General features: G+C 43.4%; 1 protein-coding gene across 1 annotated transcript; it reads left to right on the top strand.

The window, feature by feature from the left end:
* The first annotated feature begins 855 nt into the window (after positions 1 to 855).
* ZNF558 (zinc finger protein 558) lies at positions 856 to 19,474 on the top strand. The gene is made up of 9 exons (XM_046637733.1): positions 856 to 976; positions 1,732 to 1,822; positions 6,102 to 6,230; positions 7,511 to 7,636; positions 8,143 to 8,231; positions 8,872 to 8,998; positions 14,105 to 14,200; positions 14,704 to 14,786; positions 15,270 to 19,474. The coding sequence occupies exons 4-9, from the start codon at positions 7,606 to 7,608 to the stop codon at positions 16,050 to 16,052; spliced, it is 1,209 nt and encodes a 402-aa protein (XP_046493689.1). The 5' UTR covers positions 856 to 976; positions 1,732 to 1,822; positions 6,102 to 6,230; positions 7,511 to 7,605; the 3' UTR covers positions 16,053 to 19,474.
* The last annotated feature ends 948 nt before the right edge of the window (positions 19,475 to 20,422 follow it).

The raw sequence follows: 20,422 nt of genomic DNA, 5'->3' as shown, positions 1-20,422 counted from the left end.
GGCTTGGGTCAGCAAGTGGTAGAGAAATGTGAATATATGGAACCAATTTTTTAAAGAAATTAAGAAGAGCAAACATGCACAAAAATTTTAAAATTCCAAATATGGACATGGGGTTCTGTTGGGCTGTGTCAGGCTGAGTGAACGCGGAGAAAAGACTGAAGCAAAGTTGTTAAGCATCCTGCCCGCTGTACAGTCTGGCGGGGGGGGGGGGGGGGGGGGGTACCCGGAAAGCCCCGCCTCCAGCCCCGGCCCTCGAGCTGATTCCCTCCCACTCTCCCACCCAATACTCTATTCCAGCCCCACCCCCGCCTTATCACCGCCGCTGGCTTGGTCTCCGCCCACCGTCTCCCGTTCGACTCTAGCCGCGCCCCCAGGCCCTGTAAGGACCACAGTCCCAGCCCCGAAACAGGTCCCCTCACACAGCCCTGCCCCTAGACCGAATCTCCGCCCACGGTCCCACCCCCGCCACAATTCTCCCGCCACAGCACAGCCTACCTGCAGGCCCCGCCCTCAAGCCGGGTCCCCGCCCACAGCCACGCCCCTAAAGCTACCCTTCTCCCACAGCCCCGCCCATGGAACTGAGCCCTTCCCACAACCCAGCCCTCCAGACGTGGTGTCGCCCATACAATGATCCCCACCCTCAGAGCTGGTTTCCACCCACAGACCCTAGAGCTGGTCCCCGTCACTAGTGCGGACCTAGCCCGAGACCGACCCTTCCACTCACTAAGGAAACTGGACACCGCCTCCAGGCTGCGGTGCGTAGCCCCGTCCCGCCCCGCCCCGCCGCCTCAACCCGGAACCCCCAAACGCCTCTCCCGGGTAGGCCCGCCCGAGACCGGAACCTGAAGCGGAGTGCCGCTCGCCCGAGACCGGAAGCGGAAGCCGTGGGAGGACCCGGGTGGTTCTGCTCGGTGTCTGCCGTTTTCTCGGCACGGACGGGATTCCCGTGGACGTGCGGCATAAGGGGCGGGACGCGGTGAGTGGCGGCCGGGCTGGGCTCTGATCGGGGTCCAGGGAGGGGTCTGGGCCGGGGCAGCCCCGTCAGGGCCCGGCGGCCTCCGTCAGGGCCCGGCGTCCTCCGTCGCCCCGGAGCCCCGTTTCCCCCGGGCTGTTCGCTCAGGTCGCCGGAGCTGCTGTTTCCTCCGGGCGCCACCATCCCCTCCTCACCGTCCCCGTCCCCGTCCTCCGTGGGATTTGCCCCGGGGGCTTTTAGCCTCGTCTGGAGGCGTTGTTTGGGTTGTTACAAATCGGGACTCCTGGCACCTGGAGGGCGGAGGCCGGGGATGCTGCTCCGCATCCTCCACGGCACAGGACGGCCCACGACGCAGAATTATCTGGCCCAAATGTCAGCAGTGCCGAGGGTGGGAAACCCTGCCCCAGGGCCTTAGACTCTCCCGAGCCGTGAACGAACTGTGAAAACTGTTCACAAGTCAGCCGAGTCACTTACAGGGCCCCTAAGTGACAAGCTTGTTTCAAGGGTCTGGAGACACCAAAAACTCTCTGTCAAGCCTAGTGAGGTGAGAAGGGAAATGCACACAGCACGGGGCTGCTTTCTGCCGTCTGGGGGAGCATGGGGCTGGATAGGAGTCAGGGAAAGCCAGTCACAGCCAACAGTTACCGTTAAATCAGTAAATACAAACACGAAAAGTGAATGGGGTGTTCTCTCCCTCTAGCAACTGTCATCACCCTATAAAAGGCCTCAAAAGCACTCTTTGTACTTTTTCCCCTCAGACAAGAAAAGCATCCATGGAGCTCAGGTTTGAGTTGAAACCAGGCTCAAGGTCCGCCTGTCCTCGCTGATCGTGGATTTCTGTGTGAACAGGTGAGCGCCGCGTGGACTCGTTCCAGCAGGTTCCAGCAGCCCCCGCTGTGCAGAAGAGCTGCCTGTGGGCTTTCCTGGGCTCGGGGTGTCAACACGAGGAGTCACTAAGAGGGAGGGTGTCTTAGGAAAAGTTCTTGATGTTTGATGGATCATATTCAGGGGAAAGATAGTAAAGTGTGTGTGGTTCTGTCTGTGTCAACAATTCAGAAAATACAGTTATATGCAGATAACATGTTAAACAAACATGCAAATAACTGCAAATACGTGTGCAGTAGAGAAATATAGATGTACTTGCATTCCATCATATTCAAAATGTCAGGATTTTATATGTAATATAAATATGTAAATGCTTTCTGTGTTTATGTAGTGTTACAAGACAACCCGTTAAATATTGGCAGGAATACTGAGCAGCATTCCTCAGGCTCATTCAGCTTGACTTCTAAAGCCCTTTCAATCTTCCACAAAGATTCAAAATAGAGGGGCACCGGAGGAAAAAGATGATTTTTAACTTCTTTATATTAGTAACAGAACTTTAAAATGGAATTGCCCAGCAACCAGATGTATTTTGAGCAAGTAGTTTTTTATTCTTTGTGAGATTTTGCATCTTCTGGAGGAATGTTAAGCGACACCTTGTAGATTGAAGGGTCGGGACTAGTCTGTAAACAGAGTGTCCGCTGCACCTTGCCTTCTACAGGGAATTGACTTTGTTTCTTGAAACTTTTCTGAAATGACAGTCTGGTGATTGACATTGCAGGGAATGATGTTAAGTAATTTTGTATTTAATTGTTGGCTTCTACTAATTGTGAGTGTGGGTGTGTGTGTCTTTCTCATTCTAGCTTTCCTGGGACATTCTTGAGGGGAATGTGTGCTTGTCATGTAATTGATATTCTTTGAGTGCACAATTTATGGTGACCAACCGTCCTCGTTTATTCAGGACTGAGGGGTTTGCTGAGACACAGGACATTTAGTGTTCAAACCAGGACAGTCCTAGACAAACCAGGATGGCTCATCATCTCCATGAGCCAGGCCCTGGGCCAACTGCCAGGTGATGTGGAGCTTGGCACAAGAGGACGCAGCCTGAGGGGACAGAAAAGCCCTCTTGAGAAGGACTGACATTTGGCTTGAGAGCTAGATTTGGGACTGGATTTAGGTAGTTGGAGGGTTAGCCTGGAGTGAGGGTGTGGAAGTGTGTTCAAGAGAGCCTTTCAGGCAGAGGGACCTATGTGACAACAACTCTGAAGCAGAGAGCCTGGTGTGTCCATGCCCTGAGAAGAGGGATGATTGAAGGGAGTCAACACAGGGGAGGGGTGTGAGTCAGACAGGCGAGGGGGGCAGGCAGGACCAGATCAGGCATGGCCGTGGACTCTGCTCTAAGACCAGTGGGAAGACGCTGGAGAGCGGGGAGCAGAAGGATGACGTGACTAGCATTTGGTCAAAGCACGTGGGTTAAAATGGACTTTAGGGTTAAGAATGAAGACTTAAGAGGCAAGATGGGAGGGGTTGGGAAGAAGATTAGAAATAAAGTGATTGTTCCCTAGGCCTGGATGATGGCTGTGGAGTAGGAAAGAGCTAGAAAAAAAAGACCTTGGCGTTTAGCACTGAGAGAAGGTAACAGTACTTTAATGGGTGCATTTGTCAGATGGCACAGGGCACTGACTGTGCTCCTAGCTGCTGTCCATGCAACCCTGCAGGCATCCCCCTCACCCAGGTCCATGTTTTTTCGCCACTTTGCCACTCACAAGTCCCTCCTTCACATCCTAAAGGAAGTCAGGCCTCAGTGTGTCTAGGGCTTCTCTGTCTACCACGGTAGTCAGTAGCCACTTGTAGCTATTTCAGTTGTACCAATGAAACATATAATTAGAAATTTGTTTGCTCAGTCACCCTAGCCACATTTCAAGTGCGCGGTAGCCACATGTGGCTAGTGGGTACCATATTGGATGGAGCAGAAGTGTACAGCATTTCTATCATCACTTCAAGTTCTGTTGGGCAACACAGGTATAGAATGGTCCATCCTCTGTGACCCTCTTCCAGCTGCAGCATATCCAGGGGGGCAGCTGTCACTCTGTACACTGAACAGAGACCCCTCCTGCCCTACTATGCGATTCAGCTTCCAAAGACCTTGAAGGGGTCCTTGAGGCCTGAAAGTGTCCCAGGCCCCTTCTCCGTCTGCTCTCGTCTTGGGGGCCCAGTGAGCTGGCTGGATCCCAGCCTTCCTCTCTGTTGGCTCAGTGACTATAACTTCCTAACTGCAGATCGGGTCCCTGGTGGGAGAAAGGAGACCTCCTCCACCTGCCGAGGGGAGAGCAGCTCTGCAGCAGGTGTCCATGTCCACTGGACTCACACCCCGGCTCAGGAGGGTTGATGGGAGACGCTGAATTAGTTTCCCGTGGCAGCTGTAACAAATTACCACAAACTTCATGGCTTAGAGCAACAGAAATTTATTCTCCTGCAGTTCTGGAGGTCAGAAGTCCTTAATGGATCCACAGGGCTGTGTTTCTTCTGGAGGCTCTCATGGAGAATCCATTTCCTCACCTTTTCCATCATGTAAAGGCTGCCTTTATTCCTTGGCTTGTGGCTCCTTCCTCCATCCTCAGAGCCAGCAGCGTAGCATCTTCAAATCTCTCTTTTTCTCTGACCTTTGCTTCCCTCATCACATCTCCTTCTCTGACCCTGGGCCTCCTGCCTTCCTCTTATAAGGACCCTTGTGTAACATTGGCCCCACCCCAATAATCCAGGGTCATCTCCCATCTCCAGATCCTTACCTTAATCACATCTGTCAAATCCCTTTTGCCTTGTAAGGTCACATATTCACAGGTCCTAAGGATTAGAATATGGACATCTTTGGGGCGAGGGAAAGAGGGTCACAGAGGATGGACCATTCTATACCCGTGTTGCCCAACAGAACTTTGAGTGATGACAGAAATGCTGTACACTTCTGCTCCGTCCAATATGGTACCCACTAGCCGCATGTGGCTACTGCACACTTGAAATGTGTCTATCACACAGGCCAAGGAGTCAAAGACTCCTTGCAACTCTTTTTTTCCACCTGCTCCAAACTCACTCTTAGTGTCCAGTGTTCCCTTCCCTGCCCCACTCACACCCTTTATTGCTTTTATCTTTGGGGTGGAGGGAGGACATGCAGAAAGACCTCAAGAAGCCAGTTTTCTGGAGTTACATTTTATTCTGTGACTCCAGGGAAAGGAGACCTCCCTTCTTTTAAAAAGGACACAGTCCATAGAGACGGCTTTGTACCTTGATTTTTTTCACTTAAATTTATTGGAGATAAGAATACCTACAGATCTTCTCTTTCCTTTTTGTGTGCTTGTTTCTTCATTATGTGGCTGTCTCATAGTTTATTGAACTGATTCCCTGTTGATGGTCATTTATGTTGTTTCCAATCCTTCCATATTATAAATAAGGCCACAGGGAATAATCTCACTCATGTCTTTTAGTATTTTTGTATCTCTCAGGCAGAGTCCTGGTAGTGCAGTTGACAGGGACAGGGTAAATGTTTTTCCATTTTGCTTGACATTGACATATCTCCTGCTGAGTTTTACCCCAGCAGTGTATGACAAGGCCTTTCCATATGGCCTGGCCAATAAAAGATTCAGCCCACCAAGTCTTTGTTGATCTGACAGATGAGAAATGATGTCAGTGTAGTTGCAATCTACATCTCTGTTCTGTGACTAAGATCATTGGTGATTCTACCAAGTGTATTATCCTTGAAATGGCAGTGGTGGAAACCAAATTATACTGTATTGGGGAATGAATGGGACATGAGGAAATGACACAGAGAATAAACAGTTTGTGTCGAAGGAGAGAAACTGGACAGTAACTGGAAAGAAAACTATGCTGTTAGGATAGATTTATTTCACTACTACAAATCCTGCATCAGGTTGGACTCATGGGTTAAAGGGTCCAGTAGAGTGAGAGAGCTGGAAGGGAAAAGGTAGGCAAGAGATCAGTAATGCTGTACAGCTCTTAAAAAGGCAGGTGGGATGGAGCACAGAACAGAGCCGCAGAGCACGGCCTTACAGAGAAGGGAGATGGCTCCTGGTTTCTAACAGGAGAGGGAGGAAACCATGGTGCGGGTGGTTGTTTTGGTGACAAGACAGGAAAGTGGCTTCCTTCTCTGGATGCTTGCTTTGAGAAGTAGGATGCAGGACCATCTGCTGAAAGTCAGGGTGTATTCGTCCTTATCTACTGCTGCCTAACAAATTCCCCCAAACCCTAGCGCCTTAAAACAACAATAATCATGTGTCACCTCTCACACTGTTAGTGCTTTTGGAGTTCAGGCGGGCTTCGCTGAAAGGTTCTGGCTCAGGACATTGATGAAGTTGCAGGAGGATATCCGCTGGGACTGCAGTCATCTGAAGGCTCGACTGGTGCTGAAGGACTCACCTCCAAGGTAATTCACTCGCGTGGCTGTCAGGTAGGTGCTGGCTGTTGGAGGGAGGCCTCAGTTCCCCTCCATGGAGGTCTCTCCACAGGGCTGCTTGAGTGTCCCTGAAACAGTGTCATGGTCTGTCCCTAGAGCAAGCAGTCCAAACCAGCAGAAGCTACGGCGCCTTCTAGGACCTAGCCCCAAAGTCGCCCACTGTCACCTCTGCAGTAGTCTAGTGATCACACAGGTCAACCCTAATTCACTGTTTGTGGGGGACTCACAAAGGTGAGACACCAAGAGGCTGGGATTATTGAGGGCTGTTTGGGAAGCTGGTTAGCAGAGAGGGAAAAGGTGAGCATGTGTGAGATTAGAGACGTTGGAGAAGGTTTAATGAACACGGAGCTCCATGGACTTGTAGGATTGTCCTGCAGGGTCAAGGGCTCTTTGCGTGTTGGAGACCATGTTTTTCTAGAGGTGGCAAGGTGACAGCTCTTATGCAGGTTGGTCTGCCCAAATGTTGCCATGGAGCAGGCAGATGATTGCAATCCTGCCTGGTTGGAGTTCTCTTGGGCTGGAGTGAATGTAGGGGGTAGGGATAAGGAAATATTTTGAAATGAGAGACATTACAGTTGGAGTTTGACAAGTATGAAGTGAAGAGAGAAGGTGGTAGATGGACAACAAGAAAGTAGGAGAGTGGGCAGACTGGAGCCTTTGTGTGGAGAACACGTAGTGAGAGGGAAAAATGAGTGAAGAAGGTAGAAATTTAGGAAGTTGTATTCAGAGAGAGAAATTTCTGAACTATTGTTCTAGATGGTGGAATAGTGTCAGGTGATGACAAAGCCTGGGGTGGTGCCCATGGAAATGTGTGGTCATGGTGGAGTAGGGACAAACTCCTAATGCTGTGAGAGTCATCCTCATGACTCTGCTGTCATCCAATGACATGGAACTGGAGGTCACAAGAATGATGGGAGTCAGGTGCCAAAGTCTCAGCGAACAGGCTTTGTAGCTGAGTCTGTGATTGTGACAACCACGTGGATGGGAAGAATGTGACCCGAGACTCAGGGAAGCAAGGACTTAAAGTGGGGGGAGCAGTAATGTATTGGTCGTACCACTGGGGACAGAATAAGACAAGTTTTGCCATCACATGGCCCTGAGTTCAGAATCTGCTAAGCAAAGGCAGGGCCCAGTATTAAATATATCACCTTTGAAGGAGGACATGATGGACAGGCTAAGACAGATTCGTCCTCAGGAGCCTGGAGAGGGAGAGAGGCTGAGAAGACTTTCTATTTTCCCTTTTATTCCAGAGCCCTGTCCTGAGTGCTCCGTGGGGACAAGAGGAGGAGTGTCCTGGTTCTCCACTGCCCTGTTGGTCAGGAAGATTTAGCGCCTTCATCACAGGATGGCGGCCATGGTTCTGTCCCCCACTTGTGGTAAGTTCTTGGGTCCTCACAGCCCTGAGAGTCCAGGTGCTGAAGGCCCCTGCACCACAGAACAGGCACAGGGGAGGGGGCTGAGCAGGAGAGGCGGGAGTGGAGCCCAGAGGTCACTGGTATGCAATTGGGTGCTTTTGGGGATGTGGGAGTTTGGAGATTTGAGTGTCTGTGGAGGTGTCACCTGTGTGGTGAGTGTGTGGGAGCTTTGGGATTCTACCTCTAATGCCTTCTTTATTAAACGATAAAATAATGTGATGTCCCTTTGAATTTTCATTTCCTTGTCTGTGAAATGAAAATAATCTCTTCCTCAAGTGCAGGAAGACCCTCGTTCCTATTTCCTGGCCCTGAGTAAGACAGGACTGTGTTCTGGTTTCTTAATGAAAGCTGTGTGTGTTAGTGTTGGGCCGTGTTCAGTCCCAGGTAGGTTGGCGAAGCCTCCAGATGTGTGAGTGCTAGAACCTAGAGCAACCCTGGATTCTTGTGACTCATTCCTCTTTCCCCAGCTCAGTCTCCCCTGTACCCAGCCTCTCCTCAAAAAGGATGCACAGAGGAGGAAGGGTTCGTTCGTGGCTTCCTGACAAGCTGGTTACCGGTGAGCCAGATATTCCTTTCTCCAAATCATTATTCCTTTGATCAAAAGTTGCTTTTGTTATCTTTCAACGACCTAGAGCCTCACAGCCAAACCAGGTCTTCAGGCATCCCAGGGTCTCTGGGCATCTGATGGAGGGTGTGGGGCTACCCCGTCATTGTCAGTAGATACCGACGTTTATTACATTGCAAAGCTTCCTCCAGGGTCACTATCTACATCAAGTTCTGCTGAGAGTTTTAAGTGGAAGCTAAGGAAGGACATGGCTGTGTCCTAAACTCAAGCACTTGATGATGGCTATCGGGGAATCATTCATACTTTACCAAGTATTTCTCTGATTTCTGCAATGTCCCAGGCCTATGTTCAACCTTGGACACTGAGGGAAGTTAGATTGCAGGATTTCACAGCCTCATTGGAAGAGTATCACGTATGTGTTAGAGGTGCATTTAACGTTGGGAGTGGGCAGAACTGGACAGGAGATGAGCAGTGAGGGTTGAGCCTGGATGCAAATGAGAGCAGAGATCAGCACCTGTGTGGAAACCTTGTGCTGTGGGTTCCTCCTCCCCAGTTCTGTCATCCTCGGCCTTTTTCCTGTCCACTTTGGTGGAGGGGTCATGGTTAAGCCATGATCTTTGTGGTGGTTTAGGACTTGGTGACCTTGGAGGACGTGGCCGTGGAGTTCACTCCGGATGAGTGGGCATTGCTGGACCCTTCGCAGAGAACCCTGTACAGGGACGTGATGCTGGAGAACTGCAGGAACCTCGCATCGCTTGGTAAGCCTGACATTGTTCCTGCGTTTATTTATTGACTCAGGTAGCAAGGCTTTTTTTTTTTTAGTTCTTATAACATTCACAGAACAGGAAATTCCCCATTTTAACCATTTTAGGGTATCCAGTGCAGTGGCTTTTGATAGATTCACAGTGTTGAGCAACCATCAACACTATCTAATTTCAGAACATTGTCATCACCCCTAAGGGAAGCGTCTACCCATTAAGTGGCCAATACATGTCACCTACCCCGCTCACTGCTGGCAACCACTAATTTGCTTTCTGTCTCTATGAATTTTCCTATTCAGAACATTTCATATTGCTGGAATCATAAAATATGTGATTCTTTATGTCTGGCTTCTTTCAAGCAACATAATGTTTTAAAGGTTTAGCTATGTTGTAGGATGCACCAGTTCTTTATCCCCTTTTATGACTGAATAATATTCCGTTGTATGCATATTCCACATTTTGTTTATCTGTTCACTGGTTGATAAACATTTGGGTGTTTTCCACTTACTGGCTGCTATTAATAATGCTGCTGTGAATATTTGTTTACAAGCTTTTGTTTAAACATCTGTTTTCACTTCTCTTGGGTCTATGTCTAGGAGTGGAATGCTGGGTCATATATGACTGTGTTTAGCGTTTTGAGGGTTCCAATTTCTCCACATCTTCCCCGACATTTTGGTTTTTTTTTTTTGAGGAAGATTAGCCCTGAGCTAACTAATGCCAATCCTCCTCTTTTTACTGAGAAAGACTGGCCCTGAGCTAACATCCATGCCCATCTTCCTCTACTTTATACGTGGGACGCCTACCATAGCATGGCTTTTGCTAAGCGGTGCCATGTCCGCACCCGGGATCCGAACCAGCAAACCCCCGGGCTGCCAAGAAGCAGAACGTGCGAACTTAACCGCTGCGCCACCGGGCCGGCCCTGACATTTGGATTTTTGATTATACACATCCTCGAGGATATGAAGTGGTATCTCGTTGTTTTGATTTGCATTTCCCTTATGACTAATTGCATTGCGCATCTTGTCATGTACTTGGTGGCTATTTGTATATCTTTGGAGAAATGTCTATTCAAGTCATTTGCCCATTTTTTAATTCTATGGTTTATCTTTTTGTTCTTGGGTTGGAAAAGTTCATTATATATTATGAATATTAGACCCTTATCCAAAATATGATTTGCAAATAATTTCTCCCATTCCGTGGTATCTGTTCATTTTCCTGATAGTGTGCTTTGACACACAAAAATTATAATTTATCTATTTTTCTTTTTTGCTTGTGCTTTTGGTGTTATACCTAAGAAATTATTGCCAAATCCAAGGTCATGAAGATTTATCCCTATGTTTTCTTCTAAGAATTTCCTAGCTTTAGCTCTTTAATGAAGTCTTTAATCCATTTTGAGTTAATTTTGTATATGGTTTGGAGAAAGTGTCAGCTTTATTCTTTAGCATGTGTATATCCTGTTGTCCCCGCACTTTTGTAGAAGACATTATTCTTTCCCCATTGCATTGTTTTGGCACCCTGTTGAAAATTATTTGACCATAGACACATGAGTTTATGTACACTAAATTCTGTTCCATTGATCTATATGTCTGTCCGTGTGCCAGCACCACACTGTCTTCCTTACCTTTGCTTTGTAGTAAGTTTTCATATTAGTACGTGTGAATTCTCCTATTTGTTGTTCTTTTTTGAGACTATTTTGTCTATTCAGGAACTCTTGCAATTCCATATGAATTTTAGGGTCAACTTACCATTTCTGCAAAATAGCGGTTGGAATTTTGATAGTGATTGCGTTGAATCTGTAGATCGCTTTGGTTAGTATTGTCATCTTAACAATATTAAGTTTTTTGACACATAGCCTTCTGTTACTCATTGTTAATTTGATTCTATTGTGGTCAGAGAAGATACTTTGTATGATTTCATTGTTTTTAAATGTATTTGGATTTGTGTTGTGGTCTCACATACGGTCTAGTTTAGAGGATGTCTCATGTGCACTTGAGGTGAGTGTGTATCCTGTTGCTGGTGGAGTATTTTATATGTCTGTTAGGTCTAGTTAGTTTATAGGATTGTTTAAGTCCTTTGTTTCCTTGTTGCTTTTCAGACTAGTTGTTCTACTCATTATTGAAAGTGGGATGTTGAAGCCTGCAACTATTATTATAAAACTCTCTATTCCTCCATACAATTCTGTCATTTTTAAATTTATATATTTTGGAGCTATGTTGTTAGGTACACATATGTCTAGAAACGTTATATTGTTTATAGACATAAACTTTTTTATTAAATATCTTTCTTTGTGTCTTATAACAATTTTTGTCTTAAAGTCTATTTTGCCTGAAATTAATATAGCTACACTCTCTCTTTTGGCTGCTGTTTTCATGGAATATCTGTTTCCATCTATTGACCGCCGATCTATTAGTATCTTTAGGTGTAAACTGAGTCTCTTACAGATAGTATATAATTGGATTATTTTTCAATCCATTCCTCCAAAATCTGCCGTTTCATTGGACAGATTCATCCTCTTGCATGTAAGGTAATTTCTGAATAAAGAAAGACCTGCTTGTGCCATTTTGTTATTTGCTTTCTACATGTCATTCAATTTTGTTCTTCAATTCTTCCGTTATTATTGACTTTTGTATTAGGTATTTTCTAGGGGAATATTTTGATTCCCTTCTCATTTCTTTTTGTTTTTTGGTTACTTTTTTTAGTGGTTGTCCTGGGGACTACAATTAACACTTTAATTTATACCAAAGTATTTTGATTTAAAAGCAACTTTGTTTCAAAAGCATACAAAAATTTTGCTCCTATATGGCTGCCCCCCCCCCGCTTTAAATTGCTTTGTCACAAATTACATCTTTATACATTATGTGCCCATTAACATAGATTTATTGGTTTAAGCATTTATCTTTTAAATCATATAGGAAAAATAGAGGAGTTAACAAGCCAAAAATAAGTAACTGATTGTTATTGACATTTATATTCACCCATGTATTTTCCTTTATCAGTGTTCTTTATTTCTTTGTGTAGATTTGAGGAATATCCGTTGCCATTTCATTTCAGCCACAAGTCTCTCATCAGCATTTCTTACAGGATAGATGTCCTAATAATCTCTGTCTCTTTCTCTTTAACCTATTTGGGGTTTGTTAAGCTTCTTGGTTGTGTACATTTGTATCTTCCACCAAATTTTAGGCAGCTTTTAGCCATTATTTTTTCAAATATTCTTTCTACCTCATTCTCTTCTCTCCTTCAGAAGCTCCCATAAGGTGTGCGTCTGGCATGTTTGATGGTATCCTGCAGGTGTTTTAGGCTCTGCTCAAATTGTTTTTTTTCTCTGTTTCTTTGTCTTCTTCAGACTAGGTAAGACAAATCGTCCTGTATTCATGGTCATTGATTCTTTCTTCTGTCGGCTCAAATCTGCTGATGAACTGTTCTTCTGAATTTTTCACTTAAGTTACTGTACTTTTCAACTCCAAACCTCATGTTGTTTGTTCTTAATTTGTATATCTATAACATGTTTTCTATTTGATCAGAATTTATTCTTATGATTTCCTTTAGTTCTTTGTTTATGGTTTCCTTTAGGTCTTTGAACAATTTTAAAATAGTTGATTTACATTCTTTGTATATTAAGTCCAATGTTTAGGCTTCCTCATGGACTGTTTCTGCTAATTTTTTTTTTTCCTGTAATGGGCCATACATTTGTTTCTTTGCCTGCCTCAAAACTTTTCTGTTGAAAAGTGGACATTTGCAGTATTATAATATGGCAATTATGGAATCAGATTTTTCCCCGTCTCCCAGGTTTGTTGTTGTTCTTTGTTATAGTTGGTGTGGTATGTATGTTTAGTTATATTCTGAACTAATATTGTAATATCTATATTTGTTGTGTCCGGTCACTGATGACTCTGTTATGTTAGCTTAATGGTTAGCTCGTGGTTTGTCAGAGATTTCGTTGCATGCCTGGAACAAAAAGGAAAACACTCCTGGTCTCTGCAGATGGGCTCTGTATATACAGAGGGGCATGCCTTCTGAATCAGCCAGGCAGTTTCCAGCTCTGCCTTAGCCTTCACTTCCTGCTTGTGCAGAGCCTGAAGGTCAGCCAAAGGTGAAGCCTTAGTGCCTTCTCAGGTCCTTGCTGAGCATGCACCCGACCCTGGGTGTGCACATGGCTTTCTAGAGTCAAAGGAATATGAGGGAGCTGTTCAAAAATTCCCCAAAACATCTCATTCCACACTTTTCCTCCCAAGCATTTTGTTTAGTCTTTTGTTTTCTTCTGCTGTTTTCACTTCCCTCGGGTGGTGGTGGCTAATATATTTCCCTTTAAATGTGTTCAGCACATGGCCACTGGGTAGCCAGCTCAGACCTTGGAGAGTCTGGAATTAGATAAAGACAAGCCTTTTGAGCCAAACCTTCAGAAGGGTCAAAACAATCAATCACAGTTGTTTGAGATTAAGGTCCATCCTGCGCCCTTTCATACTAGGAATGAGGGCTATCATCTTCAAGCTAATGTCCAAAGCAGGGAATTGAGGATGAGGCAAGCCTCACTTAAAATATGAACTGGGTTTTCCCAATTAAGCATTTTCATGGTTGCTGCAAACTTTTGACAAGTTTCCAGAGTTCCAATCAAGTTGATTCTGATAGTTTTTGCCAGTTTATTCACAATTTTGTGAAGGGATGGACTTTTGGAGTTCAATATTCCACAATTTTTACTGTCCTCACTTCTCACAGGTCTTTATTAAGCACGTCTGTGTTCCTGGGTCTGTGTGGGGTTTAGGAATACAGTGGTGAATGATACAGACATAGTTCCCTCCCTCACTGAGCTTTCTGTCTGATGCCTTCCCCATGAACTGAACATGTGTTCCTTTATATTCTCCATGGTTAAAAGCTTTAGAGCTTCTGAAGTGTATATTTAAACTGGGGCATGTACTTTGGAACTATTTATGTCCTGTCGCCTGGGTCTTGAGTGAGGATGCTTATATTTTTGTTCCTTGAGAGTTACTATATTCACTGCTCTGAAAGTCACACTCACCCATCTTCAGAATTGCTGGCTTTGGTTTTGTGGAGTTCCTTGTCATCTGCATAGTCCCCCTACAATATATGTCTTTTTTCCATGAGTAGGGTATCATGTTGATAAACCCAGTCTGATCTCCCAGTTGGAGCAAGAAGATAAAGTGATGGCAGAGGAGAGAGGAATTCTCCCAGGCACCTGTCCAGGTGAGCACCAGGTGGCTAGGGGTCCTTGTGGGAAATAGCTCTGGCCAGTGACTTGGGGCATGGGGGTTTTACATGACGAAATGCCAATCAGGGAACTTTGTAAAATAGCCTTTTTTCTGACAGAGAAGGCCAAGAACATTTGCTATTAGCTTCCTTGTGTACATTCTTACTTTCCTTTTTAACTTTCTCTTCAACATCTTATACTTTACTTTGGACTCAGAGGGAGAAAAAGACTTGTCTTTTTTTCTTGTTTAAATTTAAGCTCGCATGAGCTCTTTGTCTAATTCTTTCCTACTTTGCATTCCTGATAATTCCTTCTTTGGTAAAACTCTGATCAATCTTAATCCTTCTAGAATCCTTTTTTAATAACTACAGTTTACATGCTCATATCCCTTTTATTGCCAAATTCAAAAACCCTAATCCCTCAGAATCTGCTGTTACTCATGTTTGAACTTTACTATTTTTTTATCCATCAACTTAAATTTCTTTTCAATTTGTTTCAGATTTGGAGACTGTACTTAAGGCCAAATGGTTAACTCCTAAGAAGCGTGTTTTCAGAAAAGAACATCCTAATGGTGTAAAAGCGGTAAGTCTAACATAGGTGATTTCTGGTTTTCCACTGTAGGAGAACTCCATAAGTCAGAAAAGCCACGAAAGTACCAGGAGATTAATTAAAGGAAAGTATCATTTACACATGAGAAAATGATGTCTCTGGAGAGATACTGTAAAACTGTTGGGAACTTGGAGAAAAATGTAGGCTAGCTCCAAACTTATTTCTTCACCAAGAGTTTCCACAGGTGAATATTTCCTTAAATGTGACTCAGATATTAACTGTTTGAAACATAAAGTGGTCGTAAATTTAGCAGGAAATTCTTTGTGATTATGATAAGCGTCTATCATTTTTGATTTGTAAGGGCTCAAACTGGGCAGAAACCATATACAATCACTGAAAATAACCAGAGCATCAATTCTAATAATGTGACAAAATCCATGGGAGAGAATTCATATGATAGCATGGAATATTAAAAATATTATAAATTACAATTATCATTAATCTCTTAATTAACAGGGGAGAAGTCATCTTGGAGTGAAACTCAATGAGTGTAATCAGTGTTTTAAAGTCTTCAGCACGAAATCTAACCTTACGCAGCACAAGAGAATTCATACAGGAGAAAAACCCTATGACTGTAATCAATGTGGCAAATCCTTCAGCAGTAGATCTTACCTTACTATTCATAAGAGAATACACAATGGGGAGAAGCCCTATGAATGCAATGACTGTGGGAAGGCCTTCAATGATCCCTCATCCCTTAGATTGCACGTGAGAATTCACACTGGAGAAAAACCCTATGAGTGTAACCAGTGTTTTCACGTCTTCCGCACTAGTTGTAACCTCAAAAGCCACAAGAGAATTCATACAAGAGAGAATCACCATGAATGTAATCAGTGTGGAAAGGCCTTCAGCACAAGGTCCTCCCTTACGGGGCACAATAGTATTCACACAGGGGAGAAGCCTTATGAATGTCATGATTGTGGGAAAACCTTTAGGAAGAGCTCATATCTGACACAGCATATGAGAACTCATACTGGAGAAAAACCCTATGAGTGTAATCAGTGTGGAAAATCCTTCAGCAGTAGCTTTTCTCTTACTGTGCACAAGAGAATTCATACTGGGGAGAAACCGTATGAATGCAGTAACTGTGGGAAAGCTTTTAATAATCTCTCAGCTGTTAAGAAACACGTAAGAACTCACACTGGAGAAAAACCGTATGAATGTAATCATTGTGGGAAATCTTTCACCACTAACTCTTACCTTTCTGTGCATAAGAGAATACATAATAGGTGGATATGAATACAATCATGTGTGATGTTTTTGCTGTAATCATCTTTGTTGTAAACATATTTGCTGTAAGTATTTTCGCTGCATAACTAATTGGCTGTAAGGCAATTTTGCCATAAAAGATAAAATAACTGGTTGACAGTTTGGTTTCATTTTTGGTAATTTGGTAATGCCAAGTTTATATGTAAGATATATATAGATATCTACCTAAAACTGAATGCAATAACTGGGAAAGCCCTTATCGATATCTTATCCCTCAGACAGCTTGTGGTAACTCACACTATGTGTACAAGTTATCTGTTGCTGCATAACAGATATCTATATATATCTTACAAGGAGACAAATCAACAGGCAAACAGAAATATGCATAATCCTATGAACGAAAGCCTTGGAGGACAAATGCTTACCTATCCACAAAATTAAATCAGTTGTTTGTGCAGTATTGCCATGAAGCTACTACACCATAGTTTGTTTTCCTTGTTCAGCATCGCACTTTCTTTTTTGCTAAAATTTCTTCTTTCCTTAAGAGTGGTATCAGTTTCCAAATACTAGGTTGCATATTTGTGACTGAGCTTTGCATTGTGTTGTGAAATGCAGTATTGTCACATAGCCATTCATAGACATTCCAAAGTTCTATAGGAAATGTAGGAGGGACGACTATGTTTACTGAAGGATTTGCAAACTGATATTTTTTACTATAGTATGGAATCTGGCTTTACAGTCTCTTATTTGTCCCTTTATTTGTATCTTTACACTTAAATGTCTTATTTTTCAACCAGTTCTTTCATCTTTTATGGCAAAATTGCCTTACGGCCAATTAGTTATGCCGTGAAAATGTTTGTGGCAAAGATGTGTACGGTGAAGATGCTTACAGTGAAACTACCTAGAACTGAATACAGTAACTGGGAAAGCACTTATTGATATCTTATCCTTCAGCCAGCTTGTGGTAACTCACACTAGGTGTAGAAGTTATCTGTTGCTGCATAACAGATTTCCCTCCAAAACTAGTGGCTTCAAACAACATACATTTCTTATCTCACAATTTCTGTAGGTCAGGAATTCAGAAACAGCTTAGCTATGTAGTTCTGGCTCAGGTCTCTCATGAGGTTGCAGTCAAGGTGTCAGCTGGAGCTACCGTCACCTGAGTCTTTATTGCTGAAGAGTCCACTCACAAAATGGCTCACACATGGCTGGCAAGTTAGTGCTGGTTGTTGGGAGGGAAGCTTCATTTCCTTACCATGTAGTGCTCTCCACAGGGCTAAGTATCTTTATGGTGTAGCAGCAGGTTCTCCTCAAAACATTTGGTCTGAGGAAGAGCTAATGCAGAAGCCACATTGTCTTTTATGACCTAGCCTCAGAAGGACATGTTACCACTTCTTCCATTATTGTATTGGTCACACAGGCCAATCCTGATACAATGTGAGAAGAAACTACACAAGGTATACCCAGGGGCAGAAATCATTGGAAACCATATGAGAAGCTTGCCATGAAATCACTGAAGAAAGGCGTACCCCTATCCTTTCAATCTATTCGATGAGAAGTAGCATTCAGTAACTCTCATGTTAATTCCCTCTGGAGAGAAACCTCATGAGTGCAGTCTTCATGGTAAGCCTTCAGTTCAGACACACCCCAATGTGCATGAAAGATTATGTATCGAGGAGAAACCCAAGGGATGCAGTAGCTATAGGAGAGCCTTCAGCAATATCTCCAGGGAGTCACATGACAATTCACACTACGGGAAAAACCTTATCAATATCATCAGAATGCAGAAGCCTTCGGGACATTCATCCCTTAGAACACGCATGAGAAATCACTACGGAGGAACACTCGTGTAAGGAATGTGGAAAACCCTACAGCACAAGCGTTCAAATTACTGAGGAAAAGAAGGTGAGATATTCTGAATGCAATTACCATGGGAAAGCCTGGTATTTCCTCTCAATTTTAAGAGACATGAGTATTCTGGAGAGAAGGTCCCATTGAATGTCGTCAGTATTGGAAAACCTTTCATTGGGAAGCCATCATTCACTGCAGAGAAACTTGTGACTATAAAGAATGAGGGAATGCCTTTACTGATAACCCCTTACATTAAGAAAAATATGAAATTCTCTCTTAATGCAAAACCTGTGAGTGTGTGAATTTTGGAAAATCTTTCAGTGACTCCTGTTACCGTTGACTCCTGGGAACTTAGACTGAAGGGGAATCCTAGGAACGTAGTCAATATGGGCATGCCTCAGCCTCGGCTCTTCACGGAGTGGCCACAAAATAAACTGGGGATGAAAAGGGTAGACATTATGAGTTGGGATTACCTTTAGTGGTGTCTAATCCTTAGGTTGGACCACTAGCTCATTAATTTTCAGTCTTTTTGTTTTAGTAAATGCATTTGTCAATAGCTATACCCCGAAATAAACCTTAATTATGTTACATAGATTTGTATTTAATTTGTTTATCATTTACTCTTTAAAAATATCAGTACACTGCATATTCAAAAAGGTATTTCTGAATATCTCCTGAGTGATTTTGTTTATCTTCATGGAAATTAGGCTATACTTACTGTATACTTCTAATTTAATGGCATTTTTGTCAAGTATTTGGACTTTATGATGTCGATTCTTTTTATCTTTCTATCCTAGTATGGTAGTTACTTTTAGCTTCTTTCCCAAGGTCCATGCTCCCTGACTTATTTACTTAAAGAAAAAAATATTGTGTTCAAGTTGTTGAGCAGTATTGAAATGTTGGTGAAAATATTCAATCTATGAGGCTACCCTAAAGCCCGGAGAGGTGTTGTCCCGCTCTGCTGGCCATGAGAAGTAGGTGGAAGTCACTGGGGGGACATCATCTGGCTTGTTCGCCTCTCCTGTTTCCTGTTCATCTCACACATTCTTTCTCTCCAAAGTGGACTCAAGGCCTAGAGTTGGAAGACCTGTATTTTGATCATGATGACAAAAACCACAGTGCAGCAAAAAATCACAATGCTATATGCTGCCTGAAAGCCTCTGATTTGCTGTATCAGCTCTGGACTGCTTATTCCTAGACTTCTCCATACGTGATTAAAGGTAACCTCTAACTGGTTGAAGCCAAAGGTTTTTTTGGTTTGTTTTGAGGTCTGTTAATGTCCAGCTGAATGCAGTATCTAGCTGGTAAACGTATTTGTTAGTCAAATTTTATAAATGCTCCCTATTTCTTTGAAAACAATGTGTGTTCACTAAAGTTTGGTTATAGCGTCTGTGCCCATTAATTCAAGCTAATTGTGTTTTGGGATACAGTGTGTACATTAAGGTTTTTTCCTCAAACTAATTTAGTGATGGGTGTATATTAAAGTCTTCCACTATAGTTATGGATTAACAAATTATTATTTGTAATTCTGTCATTTTTCTTTATATATTTGGATGTAACATAACTAAGTACATACAGGATTAGGTATTTTCTTGTGAATTATTCCTTTTATGTAGGGGCCATATTTTTTCATAGCAAAGTATTTCCATACATTAATAAATGATCAAACATTTATAAAGGCTTTCTCATATACCAGGCACTCTTCTAACTGCCTTATGAATATTAATTTACTGAGTAGTCAATATAAGCTTAAGAAGTATGTTCTGTTAATGTCCCCATTTTACAGATGAGAAAACTGGCATGGTACATTTATGATACTTGACCAAGCTCACTGGCTAGTAAATAGTGGAGCCCAGATACGAACCCAAACAGTCAGCACTCATCCACCAGCCTATTTATTGAGTATGTTTTATATGCCGGACATTGTTTGAGACAGTGGTGTCTATAGCGATGAGTGAAGCTCCAGTTTTGCTATTAAAGCACTTACGTTCTAATAGGGAAAGACAGATTATAGAAAAATCAAGAAAATATGTTATTATAAGTGTCATACAGAAAATATAAACATTCTAAGATAGTGAAGGTGGATTGAGATTTGCCTTTTTATACAGAATAGGAATGGAAAGCCTCTTAGTTATAGGGCACTTGAACGGACATCTTCATGAGTTGGGACAGTGAGTCATATGAATTTCTGTGGCAAGAGCAGTCTTAGCGTGCAAAGGCCCACAACACAGAGGCCAGTGTGACTGGAGAAGATCACATTCGGAATAGTGAGGGAGTGGTAGAAGCTGATGTGGTCAGAGACTTGGTGGGTCCTGATCTTTTTGGGTTTTATGGGTCACCATTAGGACTTTTCCCTTTCCTTTCAATGAGCCGGCACATCAGTCAGAGTCCCAGCAGGAAACACTGGACACACTCAGACTAGGTCTATTCAAGTGGAGTTTTCATAGAAGGTCTGAGAGTTGTGGACAGGATGGAGGAAAACCACAAAAGGTGGTTGGTACCTGGTAAGCTGGTAAGGCCAGGGCTCTCTTAACACTCCTAAGCCTGAA

The sequence above is a fragment of the Equus quagga genome, chromosome 14, assembly GCF_021613505.1.
Source record: "Equus quagga isolate Etosha38 chromosome 14, UCLA_HA_Equagga_1.0, whole genome shotgun sequence".
Taxonomy (NCBI): Eukaryota; Metazoa; Chordata; class Mammalia; order Perissodactyla; family Equidae; genus Equus; species Equus quagga.
Note: the sequence above shows the minus strand (reverse complement) of the source record. Positions and strands in the feature narration are given on the sequence as shown.